General features: G+C 38.4%; 3 protein-coding genes and 1 long non-coding RNA gene across 4 annotated transcripts in view; 2 read left to right on the top strand and 2 right to left on the bottom strand.

Moving 5' to 3' along the window:
* Window positions 1–144: 144 nt before the first annotated feature.
* On the top strand, window positions 145–7849 carry gdf10a (growth differentiation factor 10a). Its single transcript, XM_028007897.1, has 3 exons — window positions 145–669; window positions 5142–6244; window positions 6344–7849. The coding sequence occupies exons 1-3, from the start codon at window positions 465–467 to the stop codon at window positions 6533–6535; spliced, it is 1500 nt and encodes a 499-aa protein (XP_027863698.1). The 5' UTR covers window positions 145–464; the 3' UTR covers window positions 6536–7849.
* Window positions 7850–11284: 3435 nt separating this feature from the next.
* On the bottom strand, window positions 11285–15960 carry znf488 (zinc finger protein 488). The gene is made up of 4 exons (XM_028006125.1): window positions 15828–15960; window positions 15010–15229; window positions 14611–14839; window positions 11285–13364 (listed from the first exon to the last, which is right to left on the bottom strand). Exons 1-4 carry the CDS (start codon window positions 15836–15838, stop codon window positions 12280–12282), a joined length of 1545 nt encoding a protein of 514 aa, XP_027861926.1. The 5' UTR covers window positions 15839–15960; the 3' UTR covers window positions 11285–12279.
* A 1919-nt stretch (window positions 15961–17879) lies between these two features.
* On the bottom strand, window positions 17880–18435 carry LOC114138270 (uncharacterized). The gene is made up of 2 exons (XR_003594179.1): window positions 18288–18435; window positions 17880–18178 (listed from the first exon to the last, which is right to left on the bottom strand). It is a non-coding gene; the product is annotated as an uncharacterized LOC114138270 (long non-coding RNA).
* The window catches only part of antxr1d (ANTXR cell adhesion molecule 1d), a 29755-nt gene continuing 23473 nt past the window's right edge, over window positions 18296–24577 (top strand). Inside the window, exon 1 of the mRNA XM_028007432.1 lies at window positions 18296–18456. Coding sequence (XP_027863233.1) covers window positions 18296–18456 — 161 coding nt within the window. The remainder of the gene's footprint in view (window positions 18457–24577) is intronic.

Raw genomic sequence — 24577 nt, 5'->3', positions numbered from 1 at the left:
CAAATGGGTTCAAATTTTGTTTTCAAAAAGTGATCCAAAACCGCATGCAAGGAAATATAACATCGTCTTCTTTAACATCTCGGGTAGGGAGAGAAGGGGGTCAGCCTCATGACCTTCACTTCTGGCTCTTGACTCTGCATGGACCCCGTTGGCTGACAGGATTGTGCGTCATCGCCTCTTACCGCTCCAGTACTATAACCCCCCTTGAAGCCGCTGGCGATCACACAAGTGTGAAAGTACCAGCCCCAACTGTTGCCCGGACCAACCCATTCAGCATCCAGGTCCCACACAGTCCGACAGAGAGCAGAGAGAGTGCGCACGGAGCGCAAAGGGGAAAGTCGCGCTTTTACAGCGTGGATTGTTTTTAATGATTCGTTTGGACATTTCTCTGCACGTTTTCTCTTTGTCATATTTTTTGGAGTTTTTGCTGGATCGTTCTCGGCCCATAATCGGCAGTCCTTATTATGACTTCCTCGCACCTGTCTCTACTGACGCTGATCTGCGTCCTGGCCTCTGCATCGTTTACCGGAGACACCGGCTTCCTCCAGCTCTCAAGTGACTTTGATGAGGATATGCTCTCCCGGCATATGCATAGGTTGTACGAGAAATATAACAGAGAGAAGCGCCTGAAAGAAGGAAACACTATCAGGAGTTTCAGAGCCATCCAAGGTGTGTAAACAAGCTCACCTGCATGACGCATGGGCGCTCAAATGAAGCAATTTAGGAGTCGCTGTGCAGCAAAAATAAGTGTTTTAAAATGCATTGGGAATTGCATTTTCCCAATGCAAATTTGCAGGATGAAAAGTTCCTCCAGTTATTTCCATTAACTGCTATTCAAAATGCAGACACCCAGCCGGCCCAAGTCACACATGAACCAAGCTTCAAATTATGTTTACAAAAGAAATTGAAAGACTAAATAAGAGATCACGTGGAGTAAAGGGTTATGTTAATAGTAGTGGTGGAATCCAATAAAACTGTCTTGAATTAGAGGCATCAAATAGCAATACTTGCACAGTAGCAATATTTTTTTCATTCCAAATACTACTGAATAAATAAGTCGAAACATATGTGAAATCAAGCAAACACATCAAAAATATAATTACTTATTTTGTCTCTGAACTTGCACCGGGACTTGTGTAGCAAGTACTGGTTCTGAAACTCATGCTCACAGCAAGACGTCATGTACTGAGGTGATGCTGTAGCCTGGAAGTGCAGCAGTTCTCAAAACAAAAGTGAACTCAAGGTGAGTGGTGGACCACAAATGGTACAACCTAAAAATAAGCTTTTAAATATTTGATTATTTTATAATAATTCTTAAAAATTAGTGCATTAAAGAATGCATTAATAGTCGTAAATTAATGTTGCAAAACAGTTCAGCAGCTTATTGTGTCTGTGAAGGAGTCTTATTTTATTGACACTGTAATTGCAAACTAGACAATAGACAATGCATTATTTCTAGCAATTTCTTGTTAGTGAAACAAGAAATTGTCTTATAACCTGCAGATATTTAAATGATTTTACTAATTTTGCATTCATCTCAATTGTTTTCTATTACCACTATGGACCCACCATCTTTTGTGAGCTTTAGTCTTTTGGTCACTTAAATCTATATTGTGTTGCCAACATGAACCGTAAAGTTCTGTCTAGTTGGTCAAACAAATTACACATTCAGAATAAGAAAGTATGACACTAGAAAAATATTAACCTACCAAAACCTACCAAAAGTTAAAGCACTTTTTTGGGATTAATTGTTTGCATTCAATGGTATTTCAGTTACATTTGTGATGTAATATAATATACAATTTTAGAGTAAATAAATTAGAATTGCTACAAGACTGATGTACCAAAGGAATAACTTAGATAAATAAATTTGCCTCCACGTTTATTTACAGTGTTTACTCAGTAAATTGTTCTAAATAGTTTTACGGGGTCAAATAAAACTTTTTACGTTGGGCCCCAAACAATCTAAGGCCGGTTCTGCACTCCAAATATCTAGGATTGTTTTGGATCAGTCTGAGAATGCATTTAAATAGTTCATTGGGGCTCTGGAAGCAATGGCGCCACTCGCATGCAGGGTCCGATGAATTACCCTAGACAGACTCACAAGAATGCGTTTGAGCCATGTGCAGTAAAATACAATACAGTAAAAAAAAACTTTAAAAACTCAGGGGTAGGCAGATATGTGTGCAGAGGAGGGTCATTGTCGTGGCTTCTGTGTTTAAGTTAGTTGGTCCTGAGGGGAACAAGTGACACCACGTCCCGGAAACAGGAGGCTCAATGCACATTCTTTCCTCTCTATCTAAAGCTGCTTTTATTAATGCAACTCTTCATTTGTACACTGCAGAGCTCTCAGATAGCATATCATAACATGTGTGTATTTTTACTGCAGAGGCTTGATGTAATCCAAGGAGACATGTAAGAGATTTTTCACAACGGTTTGAGGACTGCTGAAAAAGTGGATTGTATCTCAGTGACTGAGCAGGCTGTAGCAAGCTTAAAAGAAAGCTTCAACTGAAACTGAGGATAAGCACTTCCATATGCAGGCTGAATTCAGGGTAAAATATATCTTTTCAGTCAGTCCACACTTCCGCTGAAGTCTTACACAATGAACAATAACTCTGCTGTTGAAGTTAATGTTGATCATGAATATGCAGCCTGCTGCTCACCCAGAGTCTGTTTCCTCTTAAGGGCACACCTTCTCACATCCTACCAATGAGCTGCTCAACAGTTTCAGGGTTCAGTCATGTAACAATGTAAGGAAATGCCTTTTTCCTATTTGGGGGAGAAACTTAACCACACATAAGTGCCTTTGGCTCAGAACTTTTTCTTTTTCTAAACGTTTTGCCTTTAATCTAAAAAAATTCAAAAAACCGAGTTCAAACGCAATTCAGCTTCTCGTTGCCTTAACCTACTCCATTTTTCTGTTTTGTCACAACTGTCACATTTTGCTCATAAAACCAAAAAAACCAAAAAAAACAACCAAAGCATATGGACCTTACCAAGCTCCGCCCACAACCGACCCACGTGACTGCAAGTCTCACAAACAAAGCCTCACAGCGAGTTGTTTCTATGTAAACATGACTCGATTAGTGCACCGTTTCTAATCGAGTCATCTAATCTACTTTAATTTCACATAATTACCACGGTAGAAGCCATTTGTTTGTTAAAATTTTATGAAATATATTTGTTCTATTTGATGTTTGTTGTGAATGAAATATATTTGTTCTATTTGATGTTTGCTGTGAATGTATACTGACAAACGAACGAGGTAATTAGTCCAACGTTTAGAAACTACAGCAGCTGTAATGCGCCACAGCAAAGGTAAACAAAGGTAAAATAACCCGAACATGTGATCAACTCAAAACCACTCCTACCTTTTTACTCTCTTTCTTTGTAGTTTAAGCACACCTGTTACCATGTCAACCGCCAAGACGAGCAAAAATTACGTTAAAAACATAACATTCAGTCTGTTACAATATCAAGTTTCCAGGTTTGATATTTATTTCTCGATTATTAATCAGCGCTTCCCTGTACACAGCGATGGTTGACTGACTAGCTGTACTTGGTGCTAGTGGCTAACATGAGTAACAGTTTAGTACAAAGCCTTTTCTGCTAAAATAAAATCTTTAGTGTATGTCAGATACAGTACACATTGCATATTGATCTGTTTAGCTAACGTAAGACTGTGTAGCAGACAGGCTTCAAGGTGTAGAAGTTGTATCAGTTCTGCCATTATGCTGTATTTAGCTAACGGGAAGCTAAGTGTGTTTGTGAGACGGCCACGCACGTGACCATGTAGAATGGGCATCAGCCAATGAAAAGTGGCCCCTCTGGTAAGGTCCATTTAGTTGGTCCTGGTTAATTTCTTACTGCAAAAGTAAGTTCCACTTTAGGGCTTCAGAAACAAAACTTCCAAAAATATATGGACACTGGTATATTTTTTCCACCCCTAGCAAAAATAACTTCTACTGTATTAGGAGATTAGAACACATACAGAAGGATCTTTGACCTTTCATCTGTGCAGTCTGTCTAGATCAGGGGTGGGCAATCCTGGTCCTCGAGGGCCGGTGTCCTGCAACTCTTGACTGTCTCCCTGGTCCAACACACTTGAATCCAATAGTTGAATCACCTCCTAAGTGCAGTCAAGTTCTCCAGAGTCCTGCTAATGACCTCATTATTTGACTCAGGTGTGTTGAAGTAGAGATACATCTAAAAGTTGCAGGAGACCGGCCCTCGAGGACCAGGATTGCCCACCCCTGGTCTAGATCATACAAAGTCTTGTTCTTTAGCTCAACACTCAGGTGAGGTCTAAAGGATTTAGATCTGGGGTCTTGGATGGATGTGGAAGAAGGCCGATTTTGCCCCTTTGAGCCATTTCGTGGTTATTTGACCTTATGATCCAGTGATGCAAAAGGCATGACAATTAAGTTTGAGATGATGGTGGCGATGGTGGTAGGAGTTTGTTCTGCAAGACACTTGGGCAACACACTCCACCTGCCTTGCCAGCTGGTGGTGGTCAGAGGCCTGGTGTTGTCAGTGCATTGCAGCATCGTCTCTGTAAATGTGACCTACAGCAGCTGTGGCTACTATCCAGTAGTTTGCCATCATCATCATGTAAACGTGTGCATGGATGTAGTATGAAGTGCTATGGAAGTACAGGACATTTACTATTTAAAGCCAGGGAAGGGTTAACATTATCAATAGCTGGTCCCCATTAAGACTTCCTCTACATGGATAACAGCTGAACCACAAAAAGACTCACACAGACACACAGCAGTCACTATGCTCTCACCTTCAGGTAAAATGTTGTGGCTCTTTTCTGCACTGTCCACAGTGTAATTTACAGCTTACTGATCCCCAGTAAAGTAGACACACTTCAAGCTGATTTGTGTTTACTTTAAGTTTGTCATGAAAACAAAAGAAAGCCTTTTGCCTAAAGAAGCAGCAAGTCAGCAGGAACTGAATAAAAGTTCCAAGGAATTCTGATCAACTTAAAAATAAATTGTACATTTAAAAATTAGTTTGTTACTTATAGAACATATAAATATTTGCATATATATACTTAATAATGTAATTTTATTCATAAATCTTATTTGATTCTCCAATGACTGTGTGCTGATTATGATTTAATGTCTCTTCAGACTCTGCTGACCACAGGATTGTGTACAGACTTAACCTAACAACCCTTCAGGAATCAGAGGCCATCCTCTCTGCAACATTCCACTTCCTGCTAGATAAGCACACACTTACAAGACCCTGGTTCTGCAAACGCTTCAAGAGCCCATCATGCCACTCCGCATTCACACAATCTTCTCCGTCCATCAGCTTGCTGTTTCGCTCCCTCTCTTCTGGGTCGGAGGTTAGATCTGAGCCGGTGGAGTCATCTATAGGTAACGTGACCTTTTACCCCCACAGGAAAGGGGTTTGGCAGATGAAAGATGTGACCAAGATAATAAAGGAAGCTCAAGATAGGAGTCAGTTTTTGCTGTCGCTGGAACTGGAATTTGGACAACAGCCCCATAAAAAACAAGGGGATGTTTTCTCTGCTGTCAGCATGCCCTACCTGTTACTGTATGCCAATGACCAAGCCTTAGCAGAGCCAAACAGTGTTGCTGCTAGCCTTCAGAGATATGACCCAATAAGTGAAGGAGCAGAAGTCCTGCACAGGTCTAACTCCTCACCAAGACTGAAGGGACGAATAAGAAGACAAACAAATCCCCTTCCTGACACCATTCAGAACAACGAGTTGCCCGACGTCAACTACAGACCCAGTGAATACAGAAAAGAGGACCTGTGGGAGATCAACCGGCACCTTGCACTCAAACCGAAGTTTAAAGCAGAGAGGAAAGAAAAGATGGGGAAGAGTCAAGACAGGACCAGAGAAGAGCGAGACAAAGCTGAACATCAGACCCTCAAAGGAGAAGAGAGAATAGCACAAATTAAAATGGACGATTCAACTACCTTCAGAGATAGTCCAACACTTTCTCTTGGTGACAGACAGAAGAATGAGCGGAGCAATCAGGGAAAACACAAGGGCAGGGTTAACACTCAGTCATCTGTTCTGAGTTTTGATGAACAAACAATGCGGAAAGCCAGGAGACGTCAGTGGGGCCATAACAGACGCTGTTCCAGGAGGAACCTAAGAGTGGATTTTGCTGATATTGGCTGGAATGAATGGGTTATAGCCCCCGAGTCATTTGATGCCTATTACTGTGCTGGTGCATGTGGTTTTCCAATGCCTCAGGTAGGAGTACACACATCCAACATCTTCTCTTGTTTCTTTCTACTTTGCCTTGTATCCTGGTCACAATTTGATGTTTCTTCTTTCCTTAAACTTTGTCAGGCTGCCAGGCCATCCAACCACGCCACCATTCAGAGCATAGTCCGAGCTGTTGGGATCATCCCTGGGATTCCTGAACCCTGCTGTGTCCCAGAAAGCATGAGTCCCCTGGCTGTGCTCTTCCGGGAAGAATCCAGAAACCTGGTACTCAAGGTTTACCCCAATATGTCCGTCCAATCCTGCTCCTGCCGATAGAACAGTGGTGAGGGGAGAACGCAAAAAAGGGAAAAACAACAGGTGTAAAGGTGGCAGAACTGTGCATCGGATAACAGGTTTCCTGATGCTGGAAAAAAATGACACCCTATATTTCTTCAGGAATAAGGGAGCTATAAAGGAATCACTTCCATTGAATTTGACTGACCTCTGCACTGACAGGAGAAGCACAGACAGTGTTTTGTATCTCCAAGAAGACCCATAGGTTGCTGAATGCATTCTGTTGAGAAGAGCATTTAAGAGATGTTTTCCTTTTTAATAGCAGAATGTTTTTAAACACAGCTCATGTTGAGTTTGTGGTTTTGTTTTACAATGCACTGCAAAAGTATTCATACCTGTTGAACCTTTTAAAATTGGTTCCCAATACAACCACAGGCTTCAAAACTTTTCCCTGGGATTTTATGTGACAGAACAATACAAAACTCTCATTTGTGAAGTGGAAATACAAGGACAGGTGCTATTTATTTTCTCCTTTACAAATAAAATTATGTAAAGTGTGGTGTTCATTTGTATTCAGAACCCCCAAGTCAGAGTCAGATAACCACTTTCAGGTTTCTTCCAACTTCTAGAAACCTAGATCTGTGTTTGCATAATAATCCATCAAACACAGCAGACTGGAAGGATGGCATCTTTGAAAAGCAATTTCAAATTTAACATTTATCCCTGGGCTTTGACTAAGTCACTCTAATACATTTCTATTCTTTAATCTAAACCATCCAATTTTGGTTCTGGTTGAATGTCTAATGTTGGTGTCCTGGAAGGTGATTCCTCAGCCCTTATCACAAGTTTGTTGCAGTCTCTAAGGGTTTTCTTACAGAACTCCCTCATCTTTAGATGCAATCATCTTCCCATCAACTCTTGGCAAGTTCCCTCTTCCTGCTGAATAAAACCATTCCCATAGGGTGATGTTTCACCATTTTAAACATGTTCCATCATTTCCACATACACGCTCACACATTTTTAACTACTTTATGTTGGTCTGTCACTTAAAATCTTATCCAAATACATCCAAGTTTGTGTATCTAATATGATGAGATGTAAAAAGGAGTAAGAATACTGTTGAAGGTGAAATCTTTGACTGCAAAATGACATTATTTTTTGGCAGCTCATTCAGAAAACAAGATTACAAAATATTTCCAATTTTGTGCATACTTTATGCCCTCACATGTGTACTTTTGTTTGCAGAAAATATGTTGTTTATGTTGTATAAAGAAACAAATTGTAGAGAGCACTTCACACCCAGCAACTCCCCTCTAACACTTCAAGAATGTTAGAATAAAAACATGTGTTTTGTAAGTTGTTTTCTTTTTGTACGTTTGGTATTTTGGATGTGAAATCTGATTTAATATGACTCTAACAATAACTAGATTATGTAATGCTACTTTTCAGATTATACTGTGTTTTTTTTTTTTTACTTGTGTATTGCTTAAATTATGAAAATTTTGCCTTATAAGAATTAGAATAAAAATAATTTAATCCATTGGCCTTGCAGTAATATTATTGTTTTACACAGTACTAGTTTTTCTCGGAAATTTCAGAGTGTGGAGTTTTGTATCAAAACAAACCTTAAAGGACACCATGGTTTTAGCATCATTGGTGTACAAAAGCAGGAAGGTTCCACTCAGAAGCAAGCCCTTTGAACCCATTGTTGCCCCACACCAAAGGCTCAGGCATCAGCTGTCCAGCGAATAATGTGACGGATGTGGGCTGCTACGGATAAATGGTTCATGGAGGAAGCAAGCCTTCACCCATCAGGACGTCAGCCACTTGAACTTCAAAACATAGAGCACTTCCCCTTTTTCTGCTCATCCAGAGAGCATTTCCAAGTGTGTTTTTTTCTTCCTGCAGATGCTTGCAGACAGCTTATCTTGTGTCGAGATGATCTGCTTATCCTTTTTATTCACATAAGATAAAAGCAACAGGAAAAGAGTCCCAATTTTTATTAACTATCCAATTACTACTCAGAAATTCGGCATCAGTGTGATACATCTGTTCATAATGACAAAATGTTTTATGTGTAAAACACCTGGAAAGAAAACTGTCCCAAAGACAGCTACATGTTTCAGAGAGGAAGGATATCAAAGACCGTATTGTAATTAATTATTGCTGTCCAATATTAAATTAATAGTATATTTGCCATGTTCTTCTATACATGGCGAATATACCATGTTTGGTATACTTGTTCTGATTTATTAGCACTTCTGCTGAGAAGTGCTAATAAAATTAAGCTAGTACCATTTTATGTCAAAAGGTATTATATTATTTTTGGTAAATTATTATGTTAACCAATTCATATTGCTATATTTACTCTAATATGGCACAGACTGATACTAAATTTGTAATTTGTAACTGTAATTTCTGTAAATAATAATAGGCCTATTTACTTAGTTTAGCCTTTAATTTGGAAATATATCTGTTCCGTAGCTGAGGGTTGTTTTTTTTTTACCATTTTTATATTTATTTACTTAGTTAGCTTTTTTCTTCTTCTTTTGTCCACTTCTTCCTAAAATAATTTATTTAAGAAAATATTTTTATTGAGGGTTAATTTTATGGGTTAATTGATACTGCATGTACAAGAGTGAAGTGTTAGTTGTTTTCAAATTTGAAAGAATGCCTATTAGCCACTTCATTCCATGGATTATCAAGCAAACATAGAAAACCACGTTAAAGGGCATCTTTGTGTTATTGCATCTAATGACAAAACAGTAAAATAAAGACATCACTGTGAATACGTATTGCAGTAAGAAACCAAAACTGATGAGGGTGAGAAAATGTTGCTTCCTTTTTAAGAACCGCGAAATATTCAGCAATAAACTAAGCATTTTATGAATGAACTATAGTACGACCACCATTAAAACTGCAATGACGGCTGCAATTAGGGTTATTATAAATCATGTTTGCTTTATGTCAGAGCTTCAAAGTGTGTCAGCCCTCACTACAGCAAAATGTCTACTTTTTTTCCTTTTCTTTTACTTATTTCCTGACTGATCCCCTTTACAGTCTATGCACACCGCATGTCATCTACAGTCACTCTCACAGGAAAGCTCTGTGTTGTAGCCAAGAAAATCACAGCAGACTCGTGCAAATTTGCCAAAATGTTTAGAAACCAAAGTGAAACAAGGCAAGTGGGAAACCAAGAATAATATTTACCTTTCTACAGCATTATGGTTAAATTATAGGGGAGCATTGAAGTAATTATTGGACAACTGAGAATTTTCTGTACCATTTTCTGTAAAATGGTCTGGTTATTGAGCTCAGAGCAATACCTCTGTTCATTAGTACAAAAACTACTGTTTCTCTTGATTAATCTGTCTAATCATGTGAGTCTGTAGTTGTAATGTTAAGAAATCTCATCCTATGTGTAGAAATGGTATAAAAATGTGAACTGGTTAATTTTTCTTCTAAACATTTTCCTCATCCAAGGAGGAATTCAGCTGCTTCAAAACCCACAATAAAACCCACAATAGCAAAAGTTTCTTTTCACTGCATGTTCTAGAATTCAGCCCCAGTTTCAAAAGATGAAAAGGATTGTTTCTAACTTTTAATGATTGACCATAATTACTTTTACCCATCTCAAATTTTCAAATAAAACAAGCTTTGATTTACAGCTTTAATTATATCTGAAAATAAAAACATTTTCTTCTCATAATTAATCTGACTCTGAAGAATCTGAAAGTGTTATTGAAAATTTTTCTTCAGTTTCACTTTTTCTTCCATTTCAAAACATTTTCTTTCAATTTTTAATCTTTATTTTCAGTTGCATTAGATGTTTTGGTTTTGTTTCAAATCTGTTTCAGATTGATTTTTTTTTCTTTTGATCCAATTGTATGTCCCCATTAGGGCCCATATTTGGGCCTTTTTCATAAAGGTTTCACATTCATAGGAGAGGTTATTCTAGAGTTGAGTCTAAATAGGCAACAAGCTGATTGGTAGTCAGAATTTCAATCACAAATTCACAGGAGTGGAGCTTCCATAGATGTATAATAAAATGTATAATTTACCTGTTAACTCTGCTTAAGTCTTCATGCACTTACGTAGAATTTGATTTGGGCTTCTCTTCCTGTTATGAACAGCACAATTACTAACAATACAGATTTAAAGGAATCCAGGAGAGGTAGCCATGTTTATTGGCTTATCGATCAAATCAAATTTAGTTCTATTCCTGTTATCTAGACTTGTTTATCAGTTCCAGGTTGAAAACCAGTGGAACTTGTTCGCTGACAAGTTAACTATTGGCAATAGAAGCTAATGTTGATACTCAGCATTTCATAGTTTCAAACATGAGCAACATGTTCACTAAAAGGGATAGTCTAGAACTGTATAACTCAAGTTAATTAGATAAATATATGAAAAGAACAAATCTTTTTTTGCCACAATTAGGCTTTTCATTAAAGACAAACATATTGGATTTTCTGTTTATAATTTGGATTTTGAAATAACTATTCTGTTTGTTCATCCAGATTAAAATTTGGAAACCTCAACTTAAAAAACCCCACAATTAAATCATTTTGTATTACAAATTCTGTAAAAAGGTGTATTAAATGTTACCTCGATTCAGAAAGTGAAGCTAACATTTAATATGCACACAAAATGGTTTATTTCAAATGCTTATTGTACTTGATCTTGATTATTATGCTCTACAGCTGATAAAAACTGTTAAGAAAACATGATGATTTAAGGGGCCTTCACCTACTTCCATTTTTGGGTCCACTGAACAGTACTCCATATACATATTATCTAATGGATTTAATTTATTTCAGCTTTCTGAATCAATCAGTAGTAACCATTTCATTTACTGCCTGGGCCATTGACAAATCCTGAATGAAAATGAAATCAGCGCTTCTTATTTACCAAACTCTCTCCTTCCAACATTTTTTCATTAAAATCTCTTTTATATGGAAATTTGTGATCTCCCAACTCCCTCAGCAATTACTTTTTGCAGTTCAGATTCATTGTTGAGAGTTCCAATGACAGAAAGCTGGACTACTCGCAATACATTTTGTGGTTCATAAAAAAACATTTAAAAATCGCTTCTACCCCAGTTGATCTCATGTGTTCTATTTTTCTGAGAACCATTGTTTTTCTTTCATTTTTTTGTATCCTCTCTACCAACTATTGTGTGACTGGTCCGAAAATTGAAGTGGAAATGATGTATGCTAAAGACTTCTCAGGAGTTCTGCACTTGAGTTCTTATGAAGTATGAAATCTCCTGGCCAAACTTTCTTCTTGTTCTTTCCACTTTGACCTTTATTTGTTCTTGTGGATAATATGCAAACCTTCAGTGAGTTGGTACTTGTTACAAAAGGTTTCAACAAACAGAAAGAATTGCATAAAGGTTTGATTCACTGGCTGCTCGTTCAACTATAGAATTACTAATGCTCTTTTGTGACAAAAACTTTTTGATAACATTTGATTTCTAAAAGCAAACTCAAGCCACACCTCATGTACAACTCCAAGAAATAACAGCTGATAAATATAAGGAGAAACTGCACAGAGACATTTTCAACAATCGTCAGCTTTTCCGGAGATCTTTTCAACCTCCTGAGTCACATAAGGCACAAAATAATCTGTTAAACTGCTTAACGTACAGGGCACCAAGACAGACGCGCCCCTCTGCTGCCATCTGGTGGACAAACTGTAACGGACACGTCTTTAAATACATACATTCATTATACACATCAAAGTCTTCAAGTTTAAATTAATCTTTTTTTTCTTTCTTTTTTTTTTTAGTTATGAGAAGTCATGTGTCTCGACAGGTGGTGTCTCTCTCTGAAGTATTCGTGGCAAATCGGGCAGGTGAGTTTCTCCTCCTTCCTACGTCTCACCTGAGACTCCGCCGCGAACTCCTTTTTGTGGTGAGATCGCATGTGAAACACCAGATCGGAGGTCATGCGGAAGGACAAGTTACATTTGGCGCACCAGTTCTGCACCGACACACCGAACGAGGAGGTGAACGTGGGCGGGAGGACCGTGAGGGCGGATGTGGTGTGGAGACTTCTGGACCAGTGCTCCGGCGCGTAATGGAAAGCGTTGCCTAATGGAATCGGGGAGGCTAAAGTCTGCATGTCACCGCCCACGATGCTGGATGCCATCAGATTGTTGTATCCCAGAATAGTCCTGTTGGTGAAAGCATCAGTGATCTCATCCACACGGCTAGGGGGGGCTGTTGGAGCGCTGCTCAGTTGGATCTGCTGGTTCACAGCAGATGTCCTTTTATAAGGTTTACAAAACGCGCTTTTCTGCTCGCCCTGGCTGCTCGACAGAACCAGAGAAAACGCGCTGTTGCCGCTCGAAAGCACACCAGATCCTTCCCCTGTCCCCAAACGTGTGTCAAGCACTTTATGGTGCGTAAAAGCAGCACTGACTTCCCCAACTTCAGCTGAATCAGCGCTTCCTCGTGGCGCACGAACTGCTTTAACCCTGTCAGCTTTGAGTTTGTCAGGAGAGGAGGAGGAGTCATCCGCAGCCTGGTCGCAGCTCTTACCCATTTGGGTGACATTTTCATCGTTTGAAATATTTGTTTTCTCTAACAGAACCGTTTTTCGCCACTTGGGGACCGGAGCATCTTCGCCCTTTCTTTTTCTGGAGGGAGTCTCCGCCTCGTCGCTTCCTCCAGATATTTTTCTCTCTAAATCTCTGGCGATGTTGTGGAAATCGGTCACTCGGTGATGCCTCTTGGTTTCCACGTGCTTGAGCTCATGGACCTCACGGTACCAGGTGTCACTCTTCGATTGGGTGCACAGAAATCTGCAATGAGCCACGAATGGATTCTGATTTTTGAAGATCTGGTTGCATCTCCCGCATTTGTATTCTAGAAAAGAGAAAAAAATACATGTAGACTATAACATCTCTTGGGATTTATTTATTTATTGATTTATTTACTTACTTATTCGTCTTCAATCAACATTGGAAATAAAGAATTTTCTTAGTACTTATCTAACTCAGGTGGTTTTCACTTTAGATTTTTAATATGATAAACCAAACATTATATTGTGCGTTGACTGAAATATGCTCAAATATTGCTGTTAAGCTAATGGAGTTATAAATGTATCCTCATCCCTAACCTCTTGCTTTGGGCATTCCTGTTTATTCTTCAGTCCTTCGGCTCTTTCCATTAGGCTCCTCAAAGCCTTTGTGAACTTTGTGTTCTAACAAAAATATTTCTATAAAAGTAACACAAATATTGTTTGTAGCTCTAAATACAAAGCAAATATAGTCACCGATAAACTCATGTAGCCTGCTGCATTTTAGCCTTTCCATGATTGTGTGCAGAAACAAGGAACTTGACTTCAGTCTCGCTCACTCACAGCATAAAGACATTAACTTTAGAGGAACTAAAATAAAGTACAAAATAAGTGTATGTGCATCTATTTTTATGCATAGATAAATTATTTATTAAAATAATAAATATTTTAATAAAAATGCTAGTTTTAGCCTAACAGCAAAAGCAACTGTAGAAACTGTTTTTTTTAAATAACAAAAAGGTTGTTTTTTTTTATATCATCTCTCCACTTTAATGGAGAGATGATTATTTAATACAGTAGCTGGCCTATTTGCATGTACATCACCTACACACATACAAGATGAAGATCTTTGAATCGCTGTCCACTGTGTGTGAAGAACTGAAGTTCACAAACATGTTCAATTTCAGTCTGGCTGGACAGCGCAGTCCTTATGATGAAATCCCACCATTTAATAAAATTTCCCCAAGCAACCAAGAAAAAATCTTCATGCAGCTTGAACTCGTGTTTATAAAATTGATCCATCTCACCTCAATTTAACACATTGATCTTGTGTATAAAGTCCATAAGACATCTTTTGTTAAAATGTAAGTTGTATCTGTTTTTTTTTTTTCTGAATATAATGTGCAGCTGCAATATCTACACATACCAGCAAATAGCTTTTACACAGTTGTCCACTGTCATCACCATTATGTTTTAAAGGAAGTTCTCAAAATTCTGTTGAATAACAGTCTGAACCATTGTTTAAATCCCTTTAATTAATCCAATCCATCCAAGCAGTCTATACATCGGTACCCACAAAAAGCTGCGTCTCACCTCCGTCCAGCCCTTTGATCATGTCTGTGAACCCCAGCAGGTCAGACAGCTCCTGGTCGTACCACACCAGCATCTCCTCCTCAGACTGAATGTCCCGCGTAGTGCGTACATACACCTGACCCGCTTTCAGAAATGCCTCGGCGTTCTGCTCCTCTGCGTTACGCGCAGCCTGCACCAACCGCAGCCAGGAGAGCACAAGAGCTGAATTGTGCATGGCCTCTGGGTCAACCTGTTGGCAGGACACATCAAAAAGGCGTCTTTATTTATTGTTGTCTGTTTTGTTGTTGCTGCTGTTTTTAATGCCACTATTTAAATTTTATTTTAAAGTTCACAAAGAAGCCATACTGTCATAAAGTCGTTTAAAGTCCACATGTCCACGCTGCCTGACCCTTGACTCACCCTGAACATGTAGGACTTCGCGGTCTTGTCGCTGCATTTCTGGGCAATAAAGGCGATGGTTTCGTAGAAAGTGTTTTGAAGGACGCACGGACCAAAGCACGTTCCTGCAGGGATGCATCGCGTCACCACCACACTGGTGTTCAGATCCGTTGGATGCTGCAGGAATTTAGTGTCACTGGACCAGACAGACCGAGTCTGGAGAGCGTGATCCATCACTAAGCTGGAGAAGAATCATCAGAATCAGATACCGATTTTTTTTTTTTTTTTTTTTACAATCAAATAATATCTAAATGGCATGCATAAAGCTGTCTATCAAGTAATTTGCTATAGAAAACAAATATTTTCAATCTGTAACGTGAAGCGACCTGGGTTTCAGATAACAAATGATAAAAAAAGATCCTTTCGAAATATTTATGAATAAATAAAATCCCAGAGGGAGGCAGACACAGCTGGTGTTGGAGTGAAATAATTTCTATCGTTCTTTGTTTCGGTTTTTCACTCGGTTACTCCTTTTGTCTCCGCATCTGCCGTGGAGTCCAACTGGCTCCTCTGTGCGCAAGAGAAGTTCAGCGGCTTTTAAAAAGCGTTTTCTGAACATTTCATACGATCACTCAAACATATATATGCAAAATGCCGATCTATTAGTTTACACAAACATATGAACATACGATATTGTAACCCATACGAAGAATTTGGTGCCACTCTTTAAAAAAAAAAAAAAGCGTTCTTTATGCACAGGTTTCGTTGTGACTGGTCCGTGGTGTTCCTGAGTAGGCAGCAGAGGAGACGTGGATGAAGGATGCTGCTGACGGACTCACCCGGCGAACATGGAGGATGCTGTTGGTTCCGGCAGGTGCAGCGGACCTCAGAATCGAAGCTTCCTTGGACGAGTTCCTTCTCCGACTGAGAGCTCTTCCTCACTTGCTGCCTATCTCCTCTTCCACTCCCAGAGCAAATTGAAGCGTGAAGCGCGGCGCACTCATTATAACACGTGCGCGCTCACGGTCACACGCGCTCATGCACGCCTTTTGCTGCAGCATCTAAAGTGATAATACGGTATTTACAGTATTTTCCATATGAAAACAGGATTTGGGCATTAATCTGGAATGCAGTGTAATAACGCAAATCCCAATTTCATCGTGTTCATTTAAGCCTTGTGCTTATGTGCTACAATCTTTACTTTGTGTTATTTCTCAGTGCGTAAAATAAATCAACCCAGTTATTCTGACTTTTTAACTCTACTCGAAAAATAATCATTCTATTGCACAACAGAACCACTCCTTTTAGTCGCGTTTCAATAAAAACAGTAAGTTTGGCTTACTCCATGGGGCAGAATGTGGCCAAAGAAAATGCAATGAAGTTGGCTGCCATTGTGTGCGCCTTTAAGGATCTGGGCTTGCCAACGGGCCAATGCATTATTCATAACTAAATGTTTTTGTTTAATGAGCATTTAATGATTATTCTGCATCAGAGCTTTCAATTTTGGGGTGGCCTAAATATCCTGCTGGTTTCTGAGCCAACTTTTTTTTTTATAACGAGGAAAAAAAAACAACAAGGAAAGGATTCCTTGGAAATTCTCCAACTATCAAATGACTTTAATAAATTTAAAGGGCTTGGAGGAATAATTAATAATATATTTATTTATTTTTGTTGGTTTGGGGGATATTAACTTGTATATTTATTATTTGGAAATAACAGCTTACTATAAATGTTTAATATAACCAATTTCAATTAAACTTCTGTTATCTGAGATAGTTTGTGACTAAAGTTGACAACATTGAGTGTAAAGGCACAGTTGTTCTCATGAGGTGATTACAACGTGACAACCTTTCCCTTTATTGTGAGATATATATTTAACTTTGTGTCACATTGGACTTGCTCTGTTTGCTATAGCTTGTCATGCTAAAATAATTTTCTTTATTTTTGGGACAATCACAAATGTTTGAAAACTAACCAGTCTCCTATGGATTCCCCTAGCGGCCATGAAAATAAATTGTGTCCTAAATTTACTGGTAAACTGCAAAATGTGAATGATTGAATTTTTTTTTCTCCAGCTCAGCTTTGTGTGGTCTAATTGAGCCAAACCAACGCAAAAACAAACTTCGAGATGACCAGCAGGGTCCTTTCTTTTTGGCCTCAAACATCTTCATAAGAAAAATTAAAGGAGCTTAAAATTATCCAGTTTTACATTTAATTAGGCCTTAAGTGAGTGCTGACTGAAACATCAACAGTTTTATATTGTAACAGTCATGATGTACAGTATGTTTCTAGCTGTCTCAAACCTCTTGGAGAATGCAACATCACATTATTATAAAATTAGTTGACAGTCTTTTCTGATTGATTTAATGCAGATATAAATCTGCATTAGATTGGCTCTTAATGATATTTATGTAATAAATAAAGTGGAATTGGAGCCCAAATGAAATAAGATTTATATTATATTATATATTATATAATATTTAATTATTTATATTATAACGGATATTATAACGAGTCTGTTTTAAAAAGCGTGATAATGAATGGTTGGGGAAACACTCACCGCTCATACAACTGCTTTATATCAAACTATAGTGGGGTCGGCAGGGGTGCCACACACTCTTACATTGGGAATATTTGGAGAGACCAATTTATCTGACAGTCATGTTTTTGGACTGTGGGGGGAAGTCGGAGTACCCGGAGAGAACCCACCATGCAGAGGGAGAACATGCAAACTCCGTGCAGTTAGATTCCCGGGTCGGGAATCGAACCCAGGACCTTCTTGCTGCAAGGCAACAGTGCTACAAACTCAGTTGTGAATGTGTATACATTTTTTGTTTATTTTTTTAATTAGCCTACACGAAAATACAAAAATCAAGGCTAAAACCTTTAGATGTCGTGCAAATGTATTTTTGTTATGTTTGTGCGTTATGCGTAATCCACAAACTGTGGCAATCTGCCTCCGAATTTGAACAGAGAGGATTTCCTTTTCTTTGGAAATAAATGGAAAAAGTGAAGTTTTGCATCTCTCCTCGGGTGTCGCTCCTCTCCTCCTCTCGGTTCTCCTCTCGCATCTCCTTCATCCTGCCCCGCTTTCATGCTTCTTTTTTTTTTTCTTTTCCCCGTCAGCCGAAAGAGAAGTCTTGAAGAGCCCGGCTTGAGCAGAGCAACACTCCTCCAGGGCTGACTCCTCCTTGAAGACACACACAAACAAAAAACCAACAGTCTGTTTGAAAACAGACGAGTAAAGAGAAATGTGAAGATCCTGAGTGGCTGCAGTGTTGGAGAAGTAAAGTGCTAACCTGGAAAGATGGCGTGGACACAGGCTCGCTTGTTGCTCCTCGCCTTTGCTTCGCTTGGATTTTTCCTCCTCTGTGTCCCGGTGGAAGGGGAGCCGCCGGGAGAGCAACAGGAGGAGGAGGAGACCATGTCCTGTCAGGGCGCGTTTGACCTCTACTTTGTTCTGGACAAGTGAGTCCCCTGATATTATTTATGGCATTGTTACTTTCTGCTCGCTGCTCATTGGCATGCAACCGAGCTTAGAAACGTGGAGCGCATCAATTGTCCTGTTGTGGCCTAACGGTACTTTAGAGAAGAAAGCTACTCAATGCGGCGCTATGGGTGACTTATAAAATAAACATCTGCATCGTAGTGTTTGTTATTCTACAAAGTCAGTGTTAGGATAAAAGTGCTTATGTGTCACAAAACTATCCTCCTCCTAAAAGTCTACTGGAAGAATTTGCTTAGGAACACACCTAAAACCACGTTTCTTTGTTTAAGATATGTTCCACTATGCAGGCTGTAGTGATTTTTCAAGTAGAGGGAATATTCTGGCTTTCGGAGCGTATTTTTCTTTTTGTCTGGCTGAAAGTGGTGAGTCAAAAAAGGCTGTGTTACCCACGGATGTGGGCAGGGCGAGCAGGATAGGGTTTCAGGCTGATGACGCCTGCGGACACAGCTGCAGCAGCTGCCCGCAGCGGTGCTGCCTGCCTGCATGGCCCGGTGAGCTCCTCAACGGGTCCTTTTCACTTATGCCCTGATTTAAATAATCACTCTTTCTTTAATCCTCCAAGTTAATGGATATAAGTTATTGTGTTTTGGATAACAAAGCAATTATTATTATTATTTTGCAAACTCTGGCTGAAATCTTTAATTGTAAAATGGTAACATTTAAAACAAAGGGAATGTAAAATATACCTAAAGATACGATTTAAATGAACAGTATTTATTACAGTGCCATCTAGAGGCAAAATTGTAGATTGCAGCAAAATCATTCGTATCATTGGCTTCCTTAAGCATCATACAGGGCCTTTGTCATAATTTCTCTGCAGAGAAATTTCAACAATAAAGTTTTAACCACTAACCAATAAGGATTCACTGTGAAAAATTGTAAGAAAGATCCACTATTTGACAGAACAATATCAATAAAATACATATTTAGACTTATGCAGATTAGCCTAATGTTAGAGAGTATATTTAAAAATGCACCACAAATGTTCAGAACAATATTGTTAATTGATAAGATAGCTAACAATGTCTGAGAATGTATTACCAAAAGATCACCTTGTATTAAAACAGGTTTTAAGTTAACATTAGATTATAAGTTCTTTAGAAAAGCTGGTCATTTCATCTCTTTTATCCATCTACAAGTGCGGTGTGGCTTGTGTCTGGACTATGCAGATGTAGATATGATGAAACACAGTGGTGGCAACATTGTGCTGTGAGCTTTTCTTTAACATGGGAGTTGACGGGATGATGCAGATGAGTTAAATACGGGGAAATCCTGGAAGAAAACTTTCTAAAACCTGCAAAAGACTTAAAAATCTGAGAAGGACTCTGAACTGTGTTAACCATATGTATTCAGCCTCATACATATGTTGAGATTTTTATCTGAACTGTATTTAAATTCAGGTCTTGAGCATCAATTTATGTCTAGCCAACATGCCCATGTTCACGACTCCACACACAAAGAGCTGTTTTTCTTTCAGTGAGCACATGAAAAGTTTTGAAGTTTCAAACACCCCTTAAAAGTTCATTTCTATGCTTTTGTAGTTTTAAAGTGGTTTGTTTGAAACATTTTATGTTTGTTTTTTGTTCTTTTGAGGAAGAAATTGCCAGTGCTAGTTACATTCCAGTTTCTCGTCCACACTTCTACACAGCAGCTGAAATCAGGTGAAACCAGTTAGCATCACTCCAGCAGAGAACATGGAGTGATGTACAAATAATCTATGTATTTATAGATTTGTTTGGTTGGCATTCTTTTTCACTTCAATGCTTCTCCTTACCTTAGAGTGAATTTATGTAGTGTTGTGATTTCCAGCTAAGTCTGCCCTCTATTTATTTATTTTTCTTTTATTTCAGAATATAAGTGTTTTAGTTTTATTTAAATTCAATTGCATCTTGTTTTTTAAGTTACTTCACTTTGTTTGTCATCTTGTTTAGTGAACACTGCAAATCAGGAACAGAGCAGAACATATTCATTAGTATAAAAGACCAATTTTGTTATTTCAGACACATAGTGTATGACATTGCACTTCATTCCTTAAAAAGAAATCCAGACACTGAATACACAAATGTAAATTCACTTTTACATGCATATTTTCAAGAGTTTCTATCATCAAAAGAAAACATAAACAAAAAAAATGTTGAAATAACAGACCAGGCTAATAACTGGTGATAATATTGCCAGAAATAAAAAAGGAAGGGGAGGGAGATATATTCTGAGCACGGGTAGTGATTCTCCAAGAACAATATTATCTTGTTGTTTTTTTTAACCTCACACACCATTATGAGTAACTTTACCGTAGCACAGCAAAAATGCTTTTGCAACAAGGCCAAGACAAAGCCACACGCTGAAAAAAGTCCCCTCAAAATCAACACTGCAGTTGTTATTGTTTCCAACATTTCTTCCAAATTTTTGTCTAACATGAGATAGCATGCTATATATCCTAACAAGCTCAGCTTTATCATCAATATCTGAATTGATTGTTGGTAGAAACATGGCGATGTGGCTTGTAAAAAAGGGTCTTGGTCATGGTGAGACTTTAAGAGTTTGTTGCCAAATAGGCCAACAAGAAAATGCTGCAATCTCTGCTGAGACCATAATAAATTTTTCACATAGGAACATCAAACTTTGCTTTTTGTAGCCCTCTATTCACTCTATTCATGTTGCTATTTTGATTACTTTCACTATCGCGTTTGAATTTGTAAAAAGGCAAATAGATTAGATTATTTATCCATCCATTATCCAACATGTTCATGACTTGTGGGGTCACCAGGGCTGCTTAGAATGTTTTAGTTTGATTTTTAAAAATGCTACAAAAGCCTTTTTTTTTTTGGTGAGTGCACCAAGAAAAATTGCTGCTTATGCACATCATGCGCCAAATGGACTTATATTATGGCGTTTCAAAACATGCTGTCTTAGCAGAGAAAAAAAATTTAAACAACACCCAACACCACAGTCGAATTGTTTGCTCAATCTGATTAGAAGATGAAAAGTACAGCAAGTCTTTAATGGAGTAAAGATTGAGTTTGTGGTGACGCTGCACGTAATCCAAGGCTTGCAAACATGAGCTTGAAAAAAATGCCCCTCTTCCAGTGTCCTCAATGGAACAGCCCCATGAGCTGTGAAGTAGACAAACTGAGTGACATTTAGGTCGGGTTAAGACATGTTGGGCGATCTTTCAGATGTCCACCTCGACATCTGCCTGCCACTGTTCAGTCTTTACCCTTTGCTTCAAAAGGTTTAGTAGAAGCCTCGGGAGTGCGGCACATCATGCATGGCCTAGCCTATGGTTTGTTACACTGTCTAGAGCTGTAAGCTTCATCAGGCCTTCAGGAAGCTGCTGCTCTTTCCTCCGAGATAGGACTGTCTCGTTTCCACGCTCTATGGATCTTAAATGCCACCCAGTGACCCAATCTAATATTTCAGTAGCAGAGTGCAGAGCAAAACTGAAAACAGCGAATGTGCATCTAGTTTTTAGACATCACCTCATCGGTGTTTGTCTGTCCCTCATGTTTGACTTTGGCTGTGTGACAGGGTTATGAGCTCATAACTGCAAGCAACAGAAAAACTAAATTACCATGAGTGCCACCTTCTTAAAGCCATGTCTGATCCTCACTTAAAACCAGGCTACAGTTTTTTTTCCTCTCAGTCTGGGTCTTCACAAATTCAACTGTGTTTTGTGTAGAGGTCTTAAACAGATTTATGTTATTTTTAAGGGGGAAACATTGTCATGTCTGGTCTTCAGAACCTAAAAATACAGCTACCAAAATAAAATTATGATAACTTTGTTTTTCTTAATTTTGATTGTAGAAGTAACCCAGTCTTTTATTATTATTACATTATTTTTTACATTGAATTCAACAATATTGAAAAAAAAAGTAAAATCAAATTTTCATATGTAGTTGAAACCAAATATTTACACATATTGTTTAAAACTCAAATAATCAGATTTTCCTAACTGTCTGATATTTAACAAGCCAAAAAAACAATGTTCCTTTTTTTAGGTCACTTTCAGTACGGAAGAGGATTAGGGCCACCGAAAAACAAACAAAAAAAGAATTCTGAGATTAAAGTCAGAATTCTGAGATTAAAGTCAGAATTCTTTTTTTTTTTTTTTTTGGGTCCTCTTCCGTACTTTCAGCCCTATTCGAAAACTTTTGCCATTTTGCTAAATGGCAAAATATTGAGAGAGATCACACTTTTAAAGAACTTTATTTTGGGTGCTGGATGGCTCAGTTGGTACAGCATGTACCTCGTCACAGTTGTCCTGGCTTTAGTTGCCAATCTGGGCAACTTTTTGCACGTCTTCCACTTTTCTCTGATTTCCTGTTTGTTTGTTCACTTCTCAATAAAGACCCCAATTTTACTCTTATTTACTTCAAATTCAAAAGTTGTTCAGACCATAATATTACGCTGCCGTTCAATAATTTTGTAAAGTTCAGAGATAATGTCATGACTTCAAGAAGTATGGATAGAGTAATTCACAACCTTTGAGCTAAATGGATTCAAACCTATGAATGTACATATTTTAAGACAACACAGCTTTCTCCTCTGACATTATTGAAAAATAAATAGAAATATTAAGAAGAGGAATTGTGAACCTCCACCAGTCTGGTTCATCCTTTACAATTTCCAGATGGCTGAATGCACCACATTCATATGTTCAGATAATTAAGAGAGTATAGACATAGCAGGGATATCCAGCCGGCATACCACTCAGGAAGAACACCGGCTCTGTGTCCCAGGGATGAGCATGTTTTGGTGAGAAATATGCATAACAACCCTGAAGCCAAAGTAAAAGACCTTGTAAGAAGGCTGGTTGAAGCTGGTAAAAGAGTGTCATATGGATATAGGCAGAAAGCCTACTCAGAAAAATGAAGGCTATTACTTCAATAGCAACTTAAAAAGTCAGATATGTAGTTAGAAAACATACTTTGGGACAACTACTTTTATTTTTAGAAAAGATGTCCTGTAATGTAATTAAACTAAAGTTTAAGTGTTTAGGTAGAGGAAAAAAGTGAAGCTTGAAAGCCTGAGAATTAGGGGTGCACCGATTTATTGGCCAGCCGATTTATCGGTGCAAATATCCTTAATTTTGGAATATCGGTGATCGGCCAATACCTACATGTGAAACTGATCATATCCTCTGATCTTATCTACTTCTGCGAAGGTCCAAAAATCAACCACTGTCCTCTTCAGCTCTAATGTGAGAGAAGTTTGATTGGTAGACCAGCCCACCAGGTCATGTCTGCATGCTAGTCATAGTACCGTTACCAATGCAGCAACTATCTGTCTATATTTACAACATTTCAGACAAAAAAAAGAAGAAAAAAAAAACTTTTATTGTCCAAAATCAGAATCGGCAGGTCAGGCTTTTTAAAGATTGGTAATTGGCAATCGGCCAGAAAACTGCAATCAGTGCACTTCTACTTGTCTTGGGTTTGCTTTGCTACAGGAAGGAACGGTTACTTCACAAATTGAGGAAAAAACATTATGTGGGAAATATTGAAGCAACATCTCAGAACATCAGCCAGAAAGTTAAACTACAAATGGGTTTTCCAAAGGGATAATAACCATATGCACACTGCCAAGTTAGTTAGAAGGTGTCTTACGGACAACAGAGTCTTTATTTAGGAGTGGCCATTACAAAGCCCTGGTCTCAGTCCCACAGAAAGCAGAAAAGGCGTGTGCAAGTGAGGCAGCTTAACTAACCTGGCTTAGAGGCCAAAAGTCCAGCAAATTGTTGTGAGAAGCTTGTGGAAGGATTCCCAAAATGTTTGGCCCAAGTCATGTAGTTTAATGGAAATGAAACCAAATATCAAGAAAAGACATGTACACTTCTGAATTTAAAAAAATAAGTTAAAAAGATTTCTCCCTCTCATTGTTCTGTATTTTAAGAAATGCAGAATTATTTGGGTAATCAAGGCTGACAGGAAATGTTTAGTCTCACAGTGAGGAAAAAAAATTCTTTTTAAACAGTGTATATAACAATCTGGTTTCAGTTGCATTTTTACAAACTTGTGTTCGAGTTAATCAGCAGCTAACATGTTTTTAAGTTGTTTTTTTCCCATCTCAAAATATTGTCTT

The sequence above is a fragment of the Xiphophorus couchianus genome, chromosome 22 (assembly GCF_001444195.1).
Source record: "Xiphophorus couchianus chromosome 22, X_couchianus-1.0, whole genome shotgun sequence".
NCBI lineage: Eukaryota > Metazoa > Chordata > Actinopteri > Cyprinodontiformes > Poeciliidae > Xiphophorus > Xiphophorus couchianus.
Note: the sequence above shows the minus strand (reverse complement) of the source record. Positions and strands in the feature narration are given on the sequence as shown.

What these genes read in the sequence shown, in the direction of transcription:
- gdf10a (XM_028007897.1), top strand. Translation starts at nt 465, where the DNA reads ATGACTTCCTCGCACCTGTCTCTACTGACGCTGATCTGCGTCCTGGCC. An exon ending in GAGTTTCAGAGCCATCCAAG is followed by an intron (nt 670 to 5,141) that starts GTGTGTAAACAA and finishes ATGTCTCTTCAG; the next exon opens with ACTCTGCTGACCACAGGATT. An exon ending in GTGGTTTTCCAATGCCTCAG is followed by an intron (nt 6,245 to 6,343) that starts GTAGGAGTACAC and finishes AAACTTTGTCAG; the next exon opens with GCTGCCAGGCCATCCAACCA.
- znf488 (XM_028006125.1), bottom strand. An exon ending in CGAAGTCCTACATGTTCAGG is followed by an intron (nt 14,840 to 15,009) that starts GTGAGTCAAGGG and finishes TCCTGCCAACAG; the next exon opens with GTTGACCCAGAGGCCATGCA. An exon ending in GATCAAAGGGCTGGACGGAG is followed by an intron (nt 13,365 to 14,610) that starts GTGAGACGCAGC and finishes TCTCTTTTCTAG; the next exon opens with AATACAAATGCGGGAGATGC.